A 19,714-nucleotide genomic window follows, 5' to 3' on the forward strand; every position below is an offset into this window, starting at 1 on the left:
TTATTACTTCTGGCCATACACGGATTCGATAAGTAAGTGCCACACTTGTTTATTACTTCTGGCTATACACGGCTTCGATAAGTAAGTGCCACACTTATTTATTATTTCTGGCCAAACTCGGTCTCGATAAGTAAGTGCCACACTTATTTATTACTTCTGGCCAAACACGGTTTCGATAAGTAAGTGCCACACTTGTTTATTACTTCTGGCTATACACGGCTTCGATAAGTAAGTGCCACACTTGTTTATTACTTCTGGCCAAACACGGTCTCGATAAGTAAGTGCCACACTTGTTTATTACTTCTGGCTATACACGGCTTCGATAAGTAAGTGCCACACTTATTTATTACTTCTGGCCAAACACGGTTTCGATAAGTAAGTGCCACACTTATTTATTACTTCTGGCCATACACGGTTTCGATAAGTGTCATGTTCAGCTACGCCCCCCCCTACAAACCGATAAGTTATTTATTACTTCGTAAAACTTCTTTATTACTTGGTCACACTTATTTATTACTTCTGGTTATACACGGCTTGTGCAGTCAACATATTATTACTTCGTCACACTTATTTAGTATAGTTTAACTTTTTATTAGTTTAACTTTTTATTAGTTTAACTATTTATTAGTGTAACTATTTATTAGGGATGCAACGGTTCCACTTCTTTGGACTATCTCGGTTCCGGATCCGGTTTCGGTTCCTAAATTTTTGCTTTATCGGTTCCGGATACGGTTCCGGTTCTTAAAATTTTAATTTATCGGTTCCGGTTACTAAACGGTTCCTATACGGTTCCAGTGTGTTTAGTATTAATTAAAGATAAATACACAAGCAATTCAAATGAAGTTAAAGATAAATAAAATCCCCCACATTAAATTATTTATTTAGAATATAAAATTTGTTTTTGATAAATTATATTTTAAAAATAGTAGCTTTCTCAGTGACGTAGCTATGGGTTTGGGGTCCTCCCGCGAAACTGTTTTGGGGTCCCTTATAATCATTAAGGCCGAATCGCGATTATCGCCATCTAGAGTAAGGGCTAACATGTATCGCCTTATACAATTAGATTTAACACGTACTTGCATGTTAAATATATAAAACGCTTTAAAATGGCTTGAAGCCCTAAGTTAAACGATTAAGATAAATCACGGCAATCAGCGCCTCGAGCATCAAAAAAAATATTGCTACTATTCTCTCGTAGGGAACTCACGTAAGCGCGTTATTTGTTTATTCAATAAAGTAGGGTAAAAATGAAATCTTCTGTTTGAAAATTAACACGATTTCATCGTTTCAAGATGGAGGGGGGGGGGGGAATGATTTACTTTAAAGATTTGGGGAGACATTGCCTTCCCTTCCGCTCCTCTTTTCAGGGGCGTAGGAACATTTTAGAAGTTGGAGGGGGCATAGAGAAACGAAGCGGGGTCTAGGAGCTTAGCCCCCGATATAGAGTGAGTAATCGGTCGCGAATGTCATTAAGGCATTGACAGTAACAACAGTTATCATACGAAGTGTATTTTAGTCCTTAGAGTCGTTTATGAATTTAAGATACACAAATCCACAATAATAAAATGAGAATGGTTTTGAATTTGTAAAGGAGTGTAGCTTCACCGAATGCATGTGTTTCTGTTTGACTACTATGTAAATTGGCGGGAAAAGACACAGTTGAGCTTTTAAAGATTTCAACTGACCAAAAGGTTGAAGGGGCAATAACATTAGTTGCCCCTCCCAGCAAAATTCTAGGGAGGGGCATGGCCCTCCTGGTTCCTACGCCCCTGCCTCATTTCATTGAAAAATATAAAGACGGGATTTCTATGACTCGTTTTGATTTCAGTTGAGTATATCGCTCTAAATGGAGTCCATATTATTTCGTTCAATAAGCATTGTCATTTGTGAAATGTAAGCAAATGCATAAGTTGAAATTTTAGATTTTCTATACAAAAACTACCCAGGGCAGCGATTATATTATGCAAACGAATTAGCCTTACCTTAAAAACTTTAAATTCAGAAACACAACTTAGTTATTAATTTACAAGGTTTAACGATCTGCTATAAAACACGTGTCTCGATACTTTTCAAACTTCAGTGTGTTACTTTCATTATGTACGTTGTTTTGGATATTTATGCGACGGCTATTGTGGTTGTATTTATAAAGTTTTGGGAATAAAGAAATATTTGAAGCAAGTAAAACATTAACTTGAGCACAAGAGAAAAAACTAGACGAGTTCTCGCGCGGTTGGACTGTACACAGTCCCATAGGCAATTTGGGGGCCCGTCGATGGAAGCCCCCCCCCGCATTGCGGAGTTTTCCGGGGCGTTATTAACACCACTGACTTTTCTGCTGTTTCTCCTCTAAGTCGGTTGCGAAGGGGATAAAAAATTATACTTGCCCATTGCCCCATTAAATAATTACACACTAGTAGTAGTAGACGACAAATATTTTTTGTGGCCTTTGCTACATTTGTGAAATTGTGTCGAGTTTTCCGACTAAAGAAAATAAAACTAAAACTATCGCGGATTTCCGGATTATGCCAGTTTTGAAAGCAAACATTTGGAGGACGAACCCATTTTCAATTGTGAATACGAAAGGGTGTGTCAGTTGACAGTTACGTAGAAACCCACCCAGAGTTATCTGAGATAGGATAAAGATGAGCTTATTTATTAGTTTAACTTTTTTATTAGTTTAACTATTTATTAGTTTAACTATTTATTAGTTTAACTATTTATTAGTTTAACTATTTATTAGTTTAACAATTTATTAGTTTAGCTATTTATTAGTTTAACTATTTATTAGTTTAACTATTTATTAGTTTAACTTTTTACCAGTTTAACTATTTATGAGTGTCACTATTTATTAGTGACACTATTTATCAGTTTAACTATTTATGAGTGTCACTATTTATGAGTGTCACTATTTATGAGTGTCACTATTTATGAGTGTCACTATTTATGAGTGTCACTATTTATTAGTGTCACTATTTATTAGTGTCACTATTTATTAGTGTGACTATTTATTAGTGTACCTATTTATTAATGTACCTATTTATTAATGTAACTATTTATTAGTGTCACTATTTATGAGTGTCAATTGTGAATACGAAAGGGTATGTCAGTTGACAGTTACGTAGAAACCCACCCAGAGTTATCTGAGATAGGATAAAGATGAGCTTATTTATTAGTTTAACTTTTTTATTAGTTTAACTATTTATTAGTTTAACTATTTATTAGTTTAACTATTTATTAGTTTAACTATTTATTAGTTTAACTATTTATTAGTTTAACTATTTATTAGTTTAACTATTTATTAGTTTAACTATTTATTAGTTTAACTATTTATTAGTTTAACTATTTATTAGTTTAACTATTTATTAGTTTAACTATTTATTAGTTTAGCTATTTATTAGTTTAACTATTTATTAGTTTTACTATTTATTAGTTTAACTATTTATTAGTTTAACTTTTTACCAGTTTAACTATTTATGAGTGTCACTATTTATTAGTGACACTATTTATCAGTTTAAGTATTTATGAGTGTCACTATTTATGAGTCACTATTTATGAGTGTCACTATTTATGAGTGTCACTATTTATTAGTGTCACTATTTATCAGTTTAAGTATTTATCAGTTTAACTATTTATCAGTTTAAGTATTTATGAGTGTCACTATTTATGAGTGTCACTATTTATGAGTCACTATTTATTAGTGTACCTATTTATTAGTGTACCTATTTATTAGTGTACCTATTTATTAGTGTACCTATTTTTGAGTGTCACTATTTATGAGTGTCACTATTTATGAGTGTCACTATTTATGAGTGTCACTATTTATGAGTGTCACTATTTATGAGTGTCACTATTTATGAGTGTCACTATTTATGAGTGTCACTATTTATGAGTGTCACTATTTATGAGTGTCACTATTTATCAGTTTCCCTATTTATCAGTTTAACTATTTATCAGTTTCCCTATTTATCAGTTTAACTATTTATCAGTTTAACTATTTATCAGTTTCACTATTTATCAGTTTAACTATTTATCAGTTTAACTATTTATCAGTTTAACTATTTATCAGTTTAACTATTTATCAGTTTAACTATTTATAATTTAACTCGGAATGACGGATCCAAAGCCATTGCCCAGAAATTCGTTTCCGAGCAAACAGCGGAACGTCAATGCAAGGTGTGATATCTCGGTCCCCAAAATAGCACTATTCGGTGGAAATGAATTAAAAGTTAAGCTTTTTCCCGTAAATTAATAAATGTTTCATATAAATCGACAAATGTTTTCCTTGATAAGCACTATCCTTGTTTTGGAACGTAGAATTGATTGAAATGTAATCTTTCTAAACAATTGAGGTGCTTTATTTCTATTATAGTGCTTATAATAGAAATTATAGGAAAAATCTCAGGTTGGCTGAGGAAAAAGAGGATATATAGGTAACCATGTACATTTCACTGCGGCCAAGAAGGGACAGAAATTTTAGGGCATAATTGGTGAGATCCAAGAGGGAACATTCTGGATCCATATATATTTGTACCATCAATGTTTCACAAAAAAATATTATAAGTTTCAATAAATTTACCACATTAATGTTTAAAAATGTTCCTTTTGGTGTTACAATTTTCTTTTTATACATTAATTTGGTCCAGCCGAGTGATACATTTAGGGGTCCATTAACCTGACCCGCCCAATCATCCAAAATTATAATAAGCTATGATATCCTATAATTAGGCACCCAATAATATACACCAATATGCACCACCATTTTAAACATTTGCACCACTCCCGATTTGAAGAAATTTAATTTTTAAAATGGGCGGGCCAAGTTAATGGTGGCCCGCCCGTGTTAAAATTTTCGAGCAAAAACTTAGCCTATAAATAGGCACCCCTTACGCACCGTTTCGCACCGCCACTTTTATATTATGCACCATATCGGTTTCGACGGTACACCATTTTCAAAATGGGTGGGTTAAGTTAATGGTAGCCCGCCCACTACGTATCTGAAGATAAAATGTAGTTTATCAATAGGCACCCATAATGCACCGTTACGCACCACTTTACTTACAATATGCACCGTACCGGTTTCGGAAATACCTGCTTTTGAAATTGACGAGACGAAAATCCTTTTTCTTTTAAAATCGGCGGGCCAATTTAATGGTAGCCCGCCCATTGGAAATTTCCAGCTTAAACGCAGCCTATCAATAGCCACCCATAACGCACCCTTTTTTTAATATGCACCGTAATCAAGTGACTTCTTTATGTCAGTGACTAAAAGCGCACCATCCTATTCAAATATATATTTGCCAGAATCGTGACACAGATGACGCTACGTTTCCAAGGTCAAAGATCCTCTTTTGTTTTTCTCGTTACTGTAAACCGAAACTAAAAGCACTGCGCAGTATTGTTCATGTTTTGTTGCATCGTACCTGGGTCGTTCTCCTCCAGCAGTTTTGTAACATTTTGCACAAAGTTGTTGTCCGCTTTTTAAGTAAGATTCATGATTTAAGTTGAAAAGTATTTAGTTGTCCCGATTGACAAATATGGTCGGGCCCAAGAAAAAATTAAGGAAGCAATATTAAAATATGCTTCAGTATTATATCGCACATCTTTTGTAGCGGGTAAATCGTTTCAAGTGCGGAAAAATCTAAGTGCAAAATTCAATGGATTATTCTCTCTCAATGCCTTATACACTCTGGTTAAAAAGCGATTTGGAATTTGGGAAAATTTGGGGATAAAGAAAAACACGGAAGACGACGCCGAAAATTATTTTAAAGAACCAGGCAAAGACACCGAACCGAAAGAGTCCCCTAATGAATCCTCAGATTTTATTAGCGAAGAATGAAACGGCGAAACAAGAGTTCACCAATTCACACTAACTCTCACCGAAGAAGAATATGCAAAAATAGCACCGTGTGATGTTTCATATGGTAAATCGCGACAGAAAGTTAGATCCGTTTTGAACCAGGCTCCTGGACGCGTATCATATACCGACACTTTTACGAACACACGAGGGTGTTTACGTCATTCGGTGTTTGTGGGAGTCATCGAATCGGAACCACCATTAAACAGCAGGGTGCACGTCGAGTTTTGGGAACTGAAATTTTCAAACTAAAGATCCTCGACCACGATGAGGTTGTCTAACAAATTTCAGTACTCTAACAAGAGTACTTTTAAAGTTATCAGTTGAACATCGTCTTTAACACGTTATCAACTTAACGGCCTTCTTGATTTTGGCCTAACATTGCTCAACTTCCTATTTCGCAAATCAGATCGAGTCAAAGCTAGTTAACCATAAAATGCGACGGGGAACAACTTTCTAATTGGAACCAACTTCGTAGCTCTTACGGTTCTATAACAACCTAAAATTTCAAAATCGTAGCTAAAACACATTTTGAAATATTCGCCCTGCTCCATTTTTTAGTTAACACCCTGTAGATGTATCGCGCCTAAAGTAAAAACAATATTGGAAAATCAAAAATCTGTATTGACGCGACGGGTGGTGTCGTGAAAAAGTTGAAAAGACCTTGGGGAGCCAAGAGCGGCAACATTTTTCTGTAAGATGTTACAGTTAATGAGCCGTCCACGAAAGCGTAATACTGTGTGCAACATGTTGTCAGAGAGCCACGACTCTGATTCCATTTACGGATGGCTGTCAATGTGGATCAAGTCAGGAGCCGTGGTTCCAAATGAAGTGGTCACTAATATGTCTCTAGCTCTTTTATACGCGGTCACTAAGGTTTTAAAACTGTTGCTCCTTAAGTGACTACATTTCGAAATGCTGGAATGCCTTATTTCCAACTGACGAAATCTCTCGCGACATATTACCGAGCTGCTATATTCGTTGCGACGTGGCGCACGTTATACAAATTATGACTGAATTTAAAAGTATTAAAAATTGACAGTTCGCCGAGCTTCCATCAAGCTTAATCCCTTCTTTATTGCCCGACCGTCTCCGGTCCGGTGCCTAAAAATAAAATGCCATACCAAGGGTACCAAAAGACCAAGATCAAGTTCAAGGTCGTCTTGACCCCCCTTGACCCCCCTTTTATTTAATTGTATTCATTCGGCGCGGCCGCCACGGCGGCTATGCTATTGAACCCCGTTATATTAAAAAACTCGTAGGTAATCTCTAAGTGGGTCAGTCCGGCGCCAGTGACAGCCTAGTTACGGTGACTCTTGTATAAGTAGATGAGAAACCGACACTGGCGCCAGTAGTCTGCAATTTTGATATTTTGTGTTGTATTGTATTGTATTTTGAAATAATTGGTTGTATTTTTGGGGGTTTTCTAGTGTGCCTCGAACACGCAAAAGTGTTCGCCACGCATCCTTTCACCCAGCGCCTATAACACCTCGGCCAAGCTCATAGATAATTAACTTTTTAATTTGTTAATAAAAAACGCCAAGGCTTAGCTAAAGCACGACGCAATGAATCAAAAACGGTCATTTTAATTTTAATCATGGATCGATGAAATTGTCTAACACAGGCTATTGCAACAGTATTATATAAATTGGATCGCCATCTTTTTCGTGAAATGTACAATATTTTAAAATTAATTATCTTACCCTTAATTTTAACTAATATGCTTTTAATTAGAAAAAGGGGAAGGAAAATGCTTTAAAGGACTATCTTTGTAAAATATCAAAACAATCAACCAAACCGTATTAACGCTACAGGCGCGCAAAAAACTATGACGTCAGTACGATTTTCCCATTGCGTTAACCCCATGTTAATTATCCATACATCAACGTTACGAGCCCAGCCTAATGTTAAAAACTCCGATACCTATAAATACCTTGGAGACGATTCGACGGCTACACCGGCTGTCCGGCTCGTCCTCAAGGTATAATATGTTATATTTCATATTCTTCTTGAAAAAGACGTCCGGTGAAGAAGTATTTTTGTTGCTAACCTGGAACCTTTTTTGTAATAAATATATTATCACCAATTAACTCTTAAGTCACCTGATATCGTTTCAAAGGGAAAATGGTCCTGGCTTTCGGATACCTCTTTTTATATTTGAACTAATATTAACTGGAAAATATTTGGCTTGCTATGAGACACCACGTAGCTAACAAAACAGACTAAAAGTTCGTTAAAATTCATTTTTGTTACAGAAATATGTAAAAAATGAAGCTTTAAATAAGCTTATTTATTGTACATATTATTAAGAAATTATTAATGAGTAAAAATGTGACAATGGCTAAGTATCTGTAAAGCGCGGAGGTGCGCGTGAAAAGGTTCCAAAACCCTCTAGTGAAATTTAATTATACGTTACATATAAGAGTGTTCCATCTGTGACGTTCTTGATATTGTAACAACTTTTTTACTTTTCAGAAAACCAATTGACGAAAAACGAAGCTCCAGCTGTTGAAAATGTTTCTGTCGGGGAAAGATATCCTTTGACTTATACGTTGAGTGATGAAGAAGTAGCTAATATTCTGCATTACGTTCGAAACTGGCGTAGAAATCCAAAATTACGTTTTCCGAACACTAATTATATTAGTATGTATTTGTTCGTTTCTTCATTTAGTTCTTTTTTGCCCATTAATATTTTATTTATTTATTTAATTCAATTTTTAAATAATTAAATCTTTGTCGAAATTATCGAAAAATAATGGCAATGAAGGTTCAATTTAACAGTCTATATTTATTTCATGGCAAAACGGGGTTGTCATACCAAGCCCCACCTGGTTTCCATTTGCATAACACTTAAATATTTTCTTTTGTCGTTTTCCTTATCACGATGTAGGGATGAGTAGATAACATATCAGACACGCATGTGTATTGGATTACAATTTTTAATACTTTCAACTGGAAATCAAACGTTTAATCGGTTCAAAGTTTCTTACTTTTTTACCTGTGTATAGAATTATTTTGTTTTGTCTGAACAATACTAGTCTATACTTTTTAAAATCTCCGCGCTAAGTCTATTAGTCATATTTCAAACTCTGTTTTCAGATTGGGAAGAAGAACTCGTCAATGAGTCGTCCAGGATCACAGAAACCTGTGACACGACGTACAGCACCAAGAGCATTTTGGAGCAAACGTCTGCTTCCGTTGGATCATTTGTGGATTACCATGGAGAAAAGGGAGATTGTCCAATACTGCATTGGAATAAACCATCTTTCACCGGACACCAAAATCGTTTCACCATGCCCTTTCCCTATATGAAACAGTTCAATCATTTCTTGTCCCTCTTATCTCCGATATCAAGAAAAATTGGATGCTCTATTAACCGCGATTGCAATGGTCGATTCTCTCATTTCCACTGTTTGATTCGTCCATACGTGTCCTTAACCATGGTTCCTTTCTTCGGTTTGCCATGCTCATTATGCCCTAAAGATAGGGCATTTTGTTACGACGATACCTGCGTTTCTAGGTAAGAATTAACTTTATTTTCACATTTGTTTTCCGTAAGGGGTGATCAGAATATGGAACTTTTAAAGCCCAATAATCCAAAAGTTTGTCCAACTAATTCGAAATAAAATAATCGGTGTGAACACCAAACGTTGGTACACCTTTTCGGGACCAACAGACAACGCCTGTGAGGTAGGTGACTGATTTTTGGGTGTACAATTTGTTTTGAGGTATCCAACTAAAACTTTGAAACCATTGCCTGCTTAGTATTTAATGTTTTCTTTGTTAAAATAGCAGTTAATATCTTTTGTTTTTGTTTCATGGCCTAAATAATTGACTTATTTAGAAATAGCTAAAACTGTAATTTTAATAGTACAACAAAGAGATGTTCGGTAACCTCTATTATCATGATAATGGAACCATGGTCGAGGCTTATTAATAAACGTTTAATGCTTGTGCTTAAGAACATTTCGTTATTGTACTTTTAATATTATTTTATAAAAAATGTTATCAGGGTAGACGTAGTGTCTAAATGTCATTCCGGAAATGGTTGAACACACAGCAATTCCAACTGAAATTTTGTCTAGTGGGCATAAAATATAATTGCCTCTTTTGATATTTGCTTTAATTGATTTAAATTATTCGTTGACATAACTTGACAATAATGTATTGAGACATTAATGTATTTAAACATGAGTAGAAACATAAACCCCACTCCCTTTCAGTTAATGTAGAGAGGAATCGCCATTTTGCGGTTCTGTAAAGTCTCGGTGGTGTTTGACAGGGAAACCGAGGCTTATCAATTTAATAGTGGAGTGCCTGTTAGGCTGGCAAATCCAGTAAGATGAAGCTACTAATATGGCCTGTGCCATCTGTTTAAAAATCGTATTATTATTAGTATAATAGCTAAGGCTTAACTAATATTGGCGTCTAAGTTTTACTTCAAATCAATGCTACCGGAGACTAGTAAATTAGTTGGTATTTGCAGTGCACAAATTTGTTGATATTTAACATAAATACACATTTGGAGAACAAATTTGTTGATTTTTAACATAAATAAACATTTGCAGAACAAATATAACGGTATTTAAAGGGAATATAACCTCAGGTATTTGGTGTGGAACACCAACGTTTGCAGCTCTGGCCGCTCTTGCCTTTGCCTTTAGTAATGTTTGGCGCCACTGTACAGGGAAATTTGAAAAATTGAAGTGGTCTTCCATAAAGATATCTCTGCAGATTATATTCCCTTTACCATTAATAAACATTGGCAGAACATAAATTATTGATAACTTACAAAGCAACCGCAATCTCACAAAAAACGAGTTTTCCACTGAAACTCAAAGAAAAATCAATGCGTCCATTTACGTAGAATTATTATGCGTTTTCTGTCCAATCGTAAGTGTTTCGTATAGTGTTCGTACGGGGTCAAAATAAAGTCGGGGTCGGGGTCGGGGTCGGGGTGGGTCTAACCCCGCGAAAAACAAGTCGGGGTCGGGGATGGAAAATTCTTTGTATTTATTAAGAATAGAAAAATTATCAAAATACCCCAATTTTACTATTTAAGATTAGATAGTGTATCTTGTGTAAGCCAGCCTCTGAGCCTAGGGACTATTAGTAATAGTCTTAGTCGATAGCTACGCCGCAAAATTTTCGTTTTGAAAACGAAAACATTGGAGAGAGTTGGCCTTTTTCGATCTATCGAAATCTGGCAGCCTTGCCTGCCTTCCGGCCTGTATCTCCATTCCGAAAATGGCCGACGATTACGCCGCTGAAAATATTTTACTAAACTGATCGGCGGCGTTTTTGACCGTTATTTTGAATTATCGACTAGGACTATAGTAAAAATAGATAAGATAGGTAGATTTTAAAATACAGGTCTATAGCTTAGGCATTGTAATTGTTTAAATAAGTTGTTTTATAAATACACAAGTTATTTACAAACGTTGTAACTCCACACTCCTTAGCTGAGACTGAGAGTTCGAAACAACGGCAATTATGAAACTAAAACTTATAATCAAGCGTCAAGCGAGAGCTACGTCAGCGGCATAGCCGAAGGTCATTCGGATCATTCTATTGTCGCCCACGAAAAAAGGGGAGAGAAGGAACCTATCTATTTTATATTTTTAGGATTTTAGCGGGGTGCGTCGGCGCGAAAATTTAAAATTACACTACGAAAACATAACCCCGAAAAATGGAAAACCCCGACTTGATTTGCGACAGTCGGGGTCGGGGTCGGGGTCGGGCACAAAAGTCGGGGATCCCCGACTTTCGGGGTCGGGGTCGGGGTCCCCGTACGAACACTAGTTTCGTAACGTTTTCTTTTAATACGAGGTTGCCATGTTTTTTGGAAGCAGAAGCGGAGATTATTACGGGGTGACGACAGTTTAAATGTTAAGTCAAATAATAATTTTTGCAGTTCCTTTAAAGTGTATGGTAATTTTTGGTGTCAATCAATATATTTCACCTAACCGTAATTTAATATTACTTCAGAGTGATAAATTTATCTACCGCTGGCAAAAATTCTGCCGATAACAGTAATTTCGAAAATAGAAACTTTCAAAGTTTCAGACATTGTACTTAATCACCCTCTTAAGCTTTATAATCTTTATTAAGTCCCTACGAGAGTTACATGCCAAAGAAGGGTTACTTTTATTTCTTGGTAAAGACAATAGTTGATTTTATAAAAGAAAAAGTGGTCTTGCCCAACTTATTAAAATGTTGCTCTTACGTCACAAGGCCCAGCTTTATTAGTATATTCTTCGCACGAGAGATTTGCACGTACGCTGGTAAAAGCGATATCGCTCGCCACTGTAGCGCGCGCTCTTAGACTTTTAAAAGTAAGATACGGTAACGTAAGAGCGACGTTTAAACAAGAAGGCCACGTTACTGGCGTCTAAACACGAATTCAATGTGTACTCATATGTCTAAGCCACCTTGTTTTCACCTGTTTTCCTTGTTTTCAATGAGAAAAAAGGACGATGGTTTTTATTCGAGGACTGGGTACTTCGCGTAAACAGTGTACACTTTGCGTTAAATTATTACGATACTCATTTGGAAATCGCCGTTGCTTACTGATTTAGATAATCAGTGTCCAGATAAAGCTAGGTGGTCAGTCACTCGTCTGTAAGTTTTATTAATTTTTTCTTACATTAAATGTGTATGATAATTTTTCAGAGCTGAATGCGTAATGAACCACTGGAAGTGCGAGTGTCGAACAAAATGCCCGAACTCCATTCGACTAAATTTGGAAACTTGCGTTTGTGAATGTTTGAGCGGCTACGATTACGTTGACTGTTCGTCCTCCTGCAACAACCGTTTGGGAGATCACGAATGCAAAAAAAAATCGCTCGATTTGAGTTTGTGGATTCCTAATAGCAAAGATGAACCACTCAAAGGCGTCACAAGATGCGAATATGACTCAACCTTCAAATTCCACTTTTGCCGAGAATTTTGTGGATTGTGCACGAAGAATCGTTCAGAGGCCGACGTTTTAGACCAATTCGTTACTACATTGCAGAATCACGCTGGTATGTGACATTTTGTGTATCAGATTTTATAAATTTTAAAACTTGGGTGGCGCATAAAACCCTAAAATACGTCTAGATAGAGATTTTGACTTATAGGGACTACCGTTATCTAATATATATTACATAGTAAAACACCATTTAAGCAAACTTTTTCGATTATCATCCCCGTCACGACGAAGTTAGAAATTTAAAATTCGACATTAAAGTTGAGATATTTGAGATAAAGGCTCAGTCTAATTTGCTAGAAATTATGATTTACGAACTCGCGATTCACTAACAAGGAGACATCCCGAAGTGTAACCCACCGATTTTGTTTAAACTCGGGGGATTGGTAAACCTTCGTGTATCATGAAAAATCCTAAAGGTAATTTATTCAATGGGCAACCGTTTTGCCATGGCAACGAAAAATGACACCTCGGAATGTCTCCTTGTAAATGTCCGCCCACAATTAAATAAATCAAAAAAGTAAATTAAACAGGTCAATTAAATTTTACGAAACAATTTTCTCGGTTTTGCCCTTTAACTTGATAATCTATTTTTTAATTAGATATAAGAAATGTACTTTATCGAAAACCTCTTTTAGTTTTTGTTTTCACTAAGAAATGCGTTTTTCTTTAATTTCGACTTGTGTAACTAAAATTAACTACGAGCTATCATGTAAGAGAACGGGTATAATGTATATTTAAAAAACGTTAATCTCTAAAATATTGTTAAATTTCGGCGTTTCAATTTGAAAAACTTTGGGTAGAATTTCGTTTTTTTTTACTTTTTTCCAGGAAATACGTCACAAAAGGATTCCAAAACAAAAATCTATCAATTAAAAACTGAAACAAACACTAGTAGCTTCACTAAAGATAGGTTTGCAATGTCAATTTGGAAAATACATACACATACCTATTCATCGAAAAAAATACACATTCCTTGCGCTAATCACCCGCATCAGCAAAAAAATGTAATACATCTACAGAGTTGGGTTGAAACTCGGAACAATTCGATTTCTCTTTTAGTAGGAAATAAAATATTTTTAGATAACGTTTGCGGTGATATCGAAACATTAAAACAAAAAAGCTCCCTTACTCCAAAATATCCGATATACAGTGACTATGTCTGTCCCAAGTATATCCCCATTGGAAAATTGTCGAATAAAAGAAATGTAGCGTATCAGCTTGAGAGCTCATCTGGAAGGCTATTTAAATCGTTTAAACCATATGTAAAAGGATTAAGTTACATAAACGCGAAGATAGAATCTAAATTTCGAGAACAATACCTGTCTAAGTCAAACTCTGGATATGGTTTGTCGTCAACCTATATGTTAACAACATCATTGCAGTCTCCAGAAAATAAAACGACAGATTCCTTAATAGAGTATATTCCGTCATCTGAGACTCATTGTAATGCAACAATTTCAGAAATGTCATGCCAAACTTCATCCATTAAAACTAAAAAAATATCGAACCAACCTACTTCTAATATAACAAAATCAAAACCAATCTCATTAACATCTAAAAACGAAAATACTGCAACTATTTTATCCTCATCTAAAGCGACATTCTCACAAATGTCGTGTAAAACGATTTTCACTAAAATAGATTCAAAAACCTCTCTAACGCCGCAAAAACGTTGCCCATCTTCGTCTAAACTTTCATCAATTATATCAATTTCATCTCGATGTGTGTCGTGTATCTCATTCACAACAAAAAAAATTTCAGCCACATCGATTATGGCATCAAGTCAGACGCATTCAGTGTATGAACTCGTATCTAATTCTACATTTACAGTGTCTTCACAGTACAGCGCAGTACCCTTATCAGATGATACAATTTCGGAGATGTCGTGTAATCTGTCTCCGACAAAATTGCTCAGGGATACCACTATAATCACAATTCCATCCAAATCACTGAAACCTTTAGCTGTTACTTGGTGGTCCCCAACTTTCTCAAACATATCCACAAGTCAGCCAATCTTAACATATGGAAACGTTTCTCGTTCACTCTTAAAATCTTTTTCAGTCTCTAATCCATCATCTACTAAAGCAAAATCCTTTGAAACAACGATACATTTACCTTCTAAGATTTCAACTTTACAAACAGTTTCGTCAGAACCTATCTCCGTAAGAACGAAAACCAAATTGATATTATCAACATCTGAGATGAAATCGTATGTGACTCAAATAACTCCATCTAAAGCCTTTTTGTCGAAGATATCAAAAGAACCGACTTCCACTGAGACTGTATTTAAAACGTCGTTAACCCCCACAAAATCTTTATCGTTTACATCGATGTCATCTAGATGTGTGTTCTGTATCCCTATCAGAACTACGACATTACCATCTACATCGTCGATTGTGCCATCAAGTCAGTCATTTTCTACGACTGAACAAGTTAATCTTTCATCAGTAATCTCGGCTTCACGTTCAGTACCTTCACAGGACAGTTTCGAATCTTCATCGGAGGAGACAATCTCGGAGATGTCGTGTAAGGAGTCTTCAACAAAACTGGTTTCACCATCTACTGTCACTTCAAAATCATCTCTGTCATCGGTGATTTCATTCGTATCATTGAATCCTTCAACAATTTCTTGGTTGTCTTTATCGCCTTCAAGAACATTTAAAAGTCAAACACAATCAACAGGTGAAAACGTTTCTAGTTCAAAGTTAAAATCGTCTTCAACCAAATTATGTTCCGAAATAACAACTTCTTATTCGGTCTCTCATCCATCGTCTACGAAAATAAAATCTATCTTACCAACATCCGAGTTTAAAATCACTCGAAGTCAAGTAACTCCATGTATAACATTTTTGTCGAAGATATCAAGAGAACCGACTTCCACAGCGACTGTATTTAAAACGTCATTAACCCCCACAAAATCTTTATCGTTTACCTCTATGTCATCTAGATGTTTGTTTTGTAGCCCCTTTATAACTACGACACTACCATCTACACCGTCGATTGGACCATCAGGTCAGTCACTTTCTGCGACTGAACAAGTTTCTCTTTCATCAGTAATTTCGGCTGTGCCTGCAGTACCTTCACCGTACAGTTTAGAATCTTTATCGGAGGAGACAATTTCGGAGATGTCGTGTAAGGCGTCTTCAACAAAACTAGTTTCACCATGTACTGTCACTTCAAAATCATCTCTGTCATCGGAGATTTCATCCGTTTCATTGAATGCTTCAACAATTTCTTGGTTGTCTTCATCTTGTTCAAGAACATTTCAAAGTCAGACACACTCAACAAGTGAAAACATATCTAGTTCACAGTTAAAATCGTCTTCAACCAAAGTATCCTCCCAGAAAACAACGATATCCAGTACAGTCTCTCATCTATCGCCTACGAAAACAAAATCGATCTCATTAACATCGGAGTTTAAAATTACTCGAACTCAAATAATTCCATCTATTACCTTTTTGTCGAAGATTTCAAGGGAACCAACTTCCACTGAGACTGAATTTAAAACGTCATTAATCCCTACAAAATCTTTAACGTTAACATCGATATCATCTAGATGTGTATCCTGTAGCCCTATCATATTTACGACATTACCATATACATCGTCGATTGTGCCATCAAGTCAGTCGCCTTCTACGACTGAACAAGTTTCTCTTTTGTCAGTATTCTCAGCTTCACCTACAGTTTCTTCACAGTACAGTTTCGAATCTTTATCAGAGGAGACAATTTCGGAGATGTCGTGTAAGGCGTCTTCAATAAAACTGATTTCACCATCTACTGTCACTTCAAAATCATCTCTGTCATCGGAGATTTCATCCGTTTCATTGAATCCTTCAACAATTTCTTGGTTGTCTTTATCGCCTTCAAGAACATTTAAAAGTCAAACACACTCAACAAGTGAAAACGTTTCTAGTTCACAGTTAAAATCGTCTTCAACCAAATTATCCTCCGAAATAACAGCGACATCCTATTCAATCTCTCATCCATCGTCTACTAAAGCAAAATTATTTGAAACAACGATATACTTACCTTCTAAGATTTCTACTTTACAAACAGTTTCGTCAGAATTAATCTCCGTAAGTACGAAACTAAATTTGATCTTATCAACATCTGAGATGAAATCCACTGTGACTCAAATAACTAAATCCCTTGTGTCGAAGATATCAAAAGAACGGAAATCCACTGAGACTGAATTTAAATCGTCATTAACCCCCACAAAATCTTTATCGTTAACATCGATATCATCTAGATGTGTATCCTGTAGCCCTATCATAACTACGACACTACCATCTACACCGACGATTGGGCCATCACGTCAGTCACTTTCTACGACTGAACAAGTTTCTCTTTCAACAGTTATATCGGATGCACCTGCAGTACCTTCACCGTACAGTTTAGAATCTTTATCAGAGGAGACAATTTTGGAGATGTCGTGTAAAGCGTCTTCAGCAAAACTGGTTTCACCATCTACTTTCACCTCAAAATCATCTCTGTCATCGGAGATTTCATCCGTTTCATTGAATTCTTCAACAGTTTCTTGGTTGCCATCTTCTTTAGGAACATTTCAAAGTCAGACACACTCAAAAAGTGAAAACGTATCTAGTTCACAGTTAAAATCGTCTTCAACCAAATTATCTTCCGAAATAGCTACGACATCTTATTCAATCACTCATCCATCATCTACGAAAACAAAATCGATCTCACCAACATCTGAGATGAAATCCACTGTGCCTGAAATAACTCCATCTAAATCTTTTTTGTCGAAGATATCAAAAGAACCGACTTCCACTGAGACTGAATTTAAAACGTCATTAATCCCGAGAAAATATTTATCGTTAACATCGATATCATCTAGATGTGTATCCTGTAGCCCTATCATAACTACGACACTACCATCTACACCGTCGATTGTGCCATCACGTCAGTCATTTTCTACGACTGAACAAGTTTCTCTTTCAACAGTTATATCGGATGCACCTGCAGTACCTTCACCGTACAGTTTAGAATCTTTATCGGAGGAGACAATTTTGGAGATGTCGTGTAAAGCGTCTTCAGCAAAACTGGTTTCACCATCTACTTTCACCTCAAAATCATCTCTGTCATCGGAGATTTCATCCGTTTCATTGAATTCTTCAACAGTTTCTTGGTTGCCATCTTCTTTAGGAACATTTCAAAGTCAGACACACTCAAAAAGTGAAAACGTATCTAGTTCACAGTTAAAATCGTCTTCAACCAAATTATCTTCCGAAATAGCTACGACATCTTATTCAATCACTCATCCATCATCTACGAAAACAAAATCGATCTCACCAACATCTGAGATGAAATCCACTGTGCCTGAAATAACTCCATCTAAATCTTTTTTGTCGAAGATATCAAAAGAACCGACTTCCACTGAGACTGAATTTAAAACGTCATTAATCCCGAGAAAATATTTATCGTTAACATCGATATCATCTAGATGTGTATCCTGTAGCCCTATCATAACTACGACACTACCATCTACACCGTCGATTGTGCCATCACGTCAGTCATTTTCTACGACTGAACAAGTTTCTCTTTCAACAGTTATATCGGATGCACCTGCAGTACCTTCACCGTACAGTTTAGAATCTTTATCGGAGGAGACAATTTTGGAGATGTCGTGTAAAGCGTCTTCAGCAAAACTGGTTTCACCATCTACTTTCACCTCAAAATCATCTCTGTCATCGGAGATTTCATCCGTTTCATTGAATTCTTCAACAGTTTCTTGGTTGCCATCTTCTTTAGGAACATTTCAAAGTCAGACACACTCAAAAATTGAAAACGTATCTAGTTCACAGTTAAAATCGTCTTCAACCAAATTATCTTCCGAAATAGCTACGACATCTTATTCAATCACTCATCCATCATCTACGAAAAAAAAATCGATCTCACCAACATCTGAGATGAAATCCACTGTGCCTGAAATAACTCCATCTAAATCTTTTTTGTCGAAGATATCAAAAGAATCGACTTCCACTGAGACTGAATTTAAAACGTCATTAATCCCGAGAAAATATTTATCGTTAACATCGATATCATCTAGATGTGTATCCTGTAGCCCTATCATAACTACGACACTACCATCTACACCGTCGATTGTGCCATCACGTCAGTCATTTTCTACGACTGAACAAGTTTCTCTTTCAACAGTTATATCGGATGCACCTGCAGTACCTTCACCGTACAGTTTAGAATCTTTATCGGAGGAGACAATTTTGGAGATGTCGTGTAAAGCGTCTTCAGCAAAACTGGTTTCACCATCTACTTTCACCTCAAAATCATCTCTGTCATCGGAGATTTCATCCGTTTCATTGAATTCTTCAACAGTTTCTTGGTTGCCATCTTCTTTAGGAACATTTCAAAGTCAGACACACTCAAAAAGTGAAAACGTATCTAGTTCACAGTTAAAATCGTCTTCAACCAAATTATCTTCCGAAATAGCTACGACATCTTATTCAATCACTCATCCATCATCTACGAAAAAAAAATCGATCTCACCAACATCTGAGATGAAATCCACTGTGCCTGAAATAACTCCATCTAAATCTTTTTTGTCGAAGATATCAAAAGAACCGACTTCCACTGAGACTGAATTTAAAACGTCATTAATCCCGAGAAAATATTTATCGTTAACATCGATATCATCTAGATGTGTATCCTGTAGCCCTATCATAACTACGACACTACCATCTACACCGTCGATTGTGCCATCACGTCAGTCATTTTCTACGACTGAACAAGTTTCTCTTTCAACAGTTATATCGGATGCACCTGCAGTACCTTCACCGTACAGTTTAGAATCTTTATCGGAGGAGACAATTTTGGAGATGTCGTGTAAAGCGTCTTCAGCAAAACTGGTTTCA

At 36.0% G+C, this 19,714-nt stretch overlaps 1 protein-coding gene across 1 annotated transcript; it reads left to right on the top strand.

Annotated features, from left to right (window-relative positions):
- Positions 1–8,461: 8,461 nt before the first annotated feature.
- LOC149954440 (uncharacterized) lies at positions 8,462–12,887 on the top strand. The gene is made up of 3 exons (XM_090169901.1): positions 8,462–8,497; positions 8,954–9,374; positions 12,527–12,887. The coding sequence occupies exons 2-3, from the start codon at positions 9,148–9,150 to the stop codon at positions 12,885–12,887; spliced, it is 588 nt and encodes a 195-aa protein (XP_090026027.1). The 5' UTR covers positions 8,462–8,497; positions 8,954–9,147.
- Positions 12,888–19,714: the final 6,827 nt, after the last annotated feature.

This window comes from Leiobunum rupestre, chromosome 3, assembly GCF_980474605.1.
Source record: "Leiobunum rupestre chromosome 3, qqLeiRupe1.1.hap1, whole genome shotgun sequence".
NCBI classification, from domain to species: domain Eukaryota; kingdom Metazoa; phylum Arthropoda; class Arachnida; order Opiliones; family Sclerosomatidae; genus Leiobunum; species Leiobunum rupestre.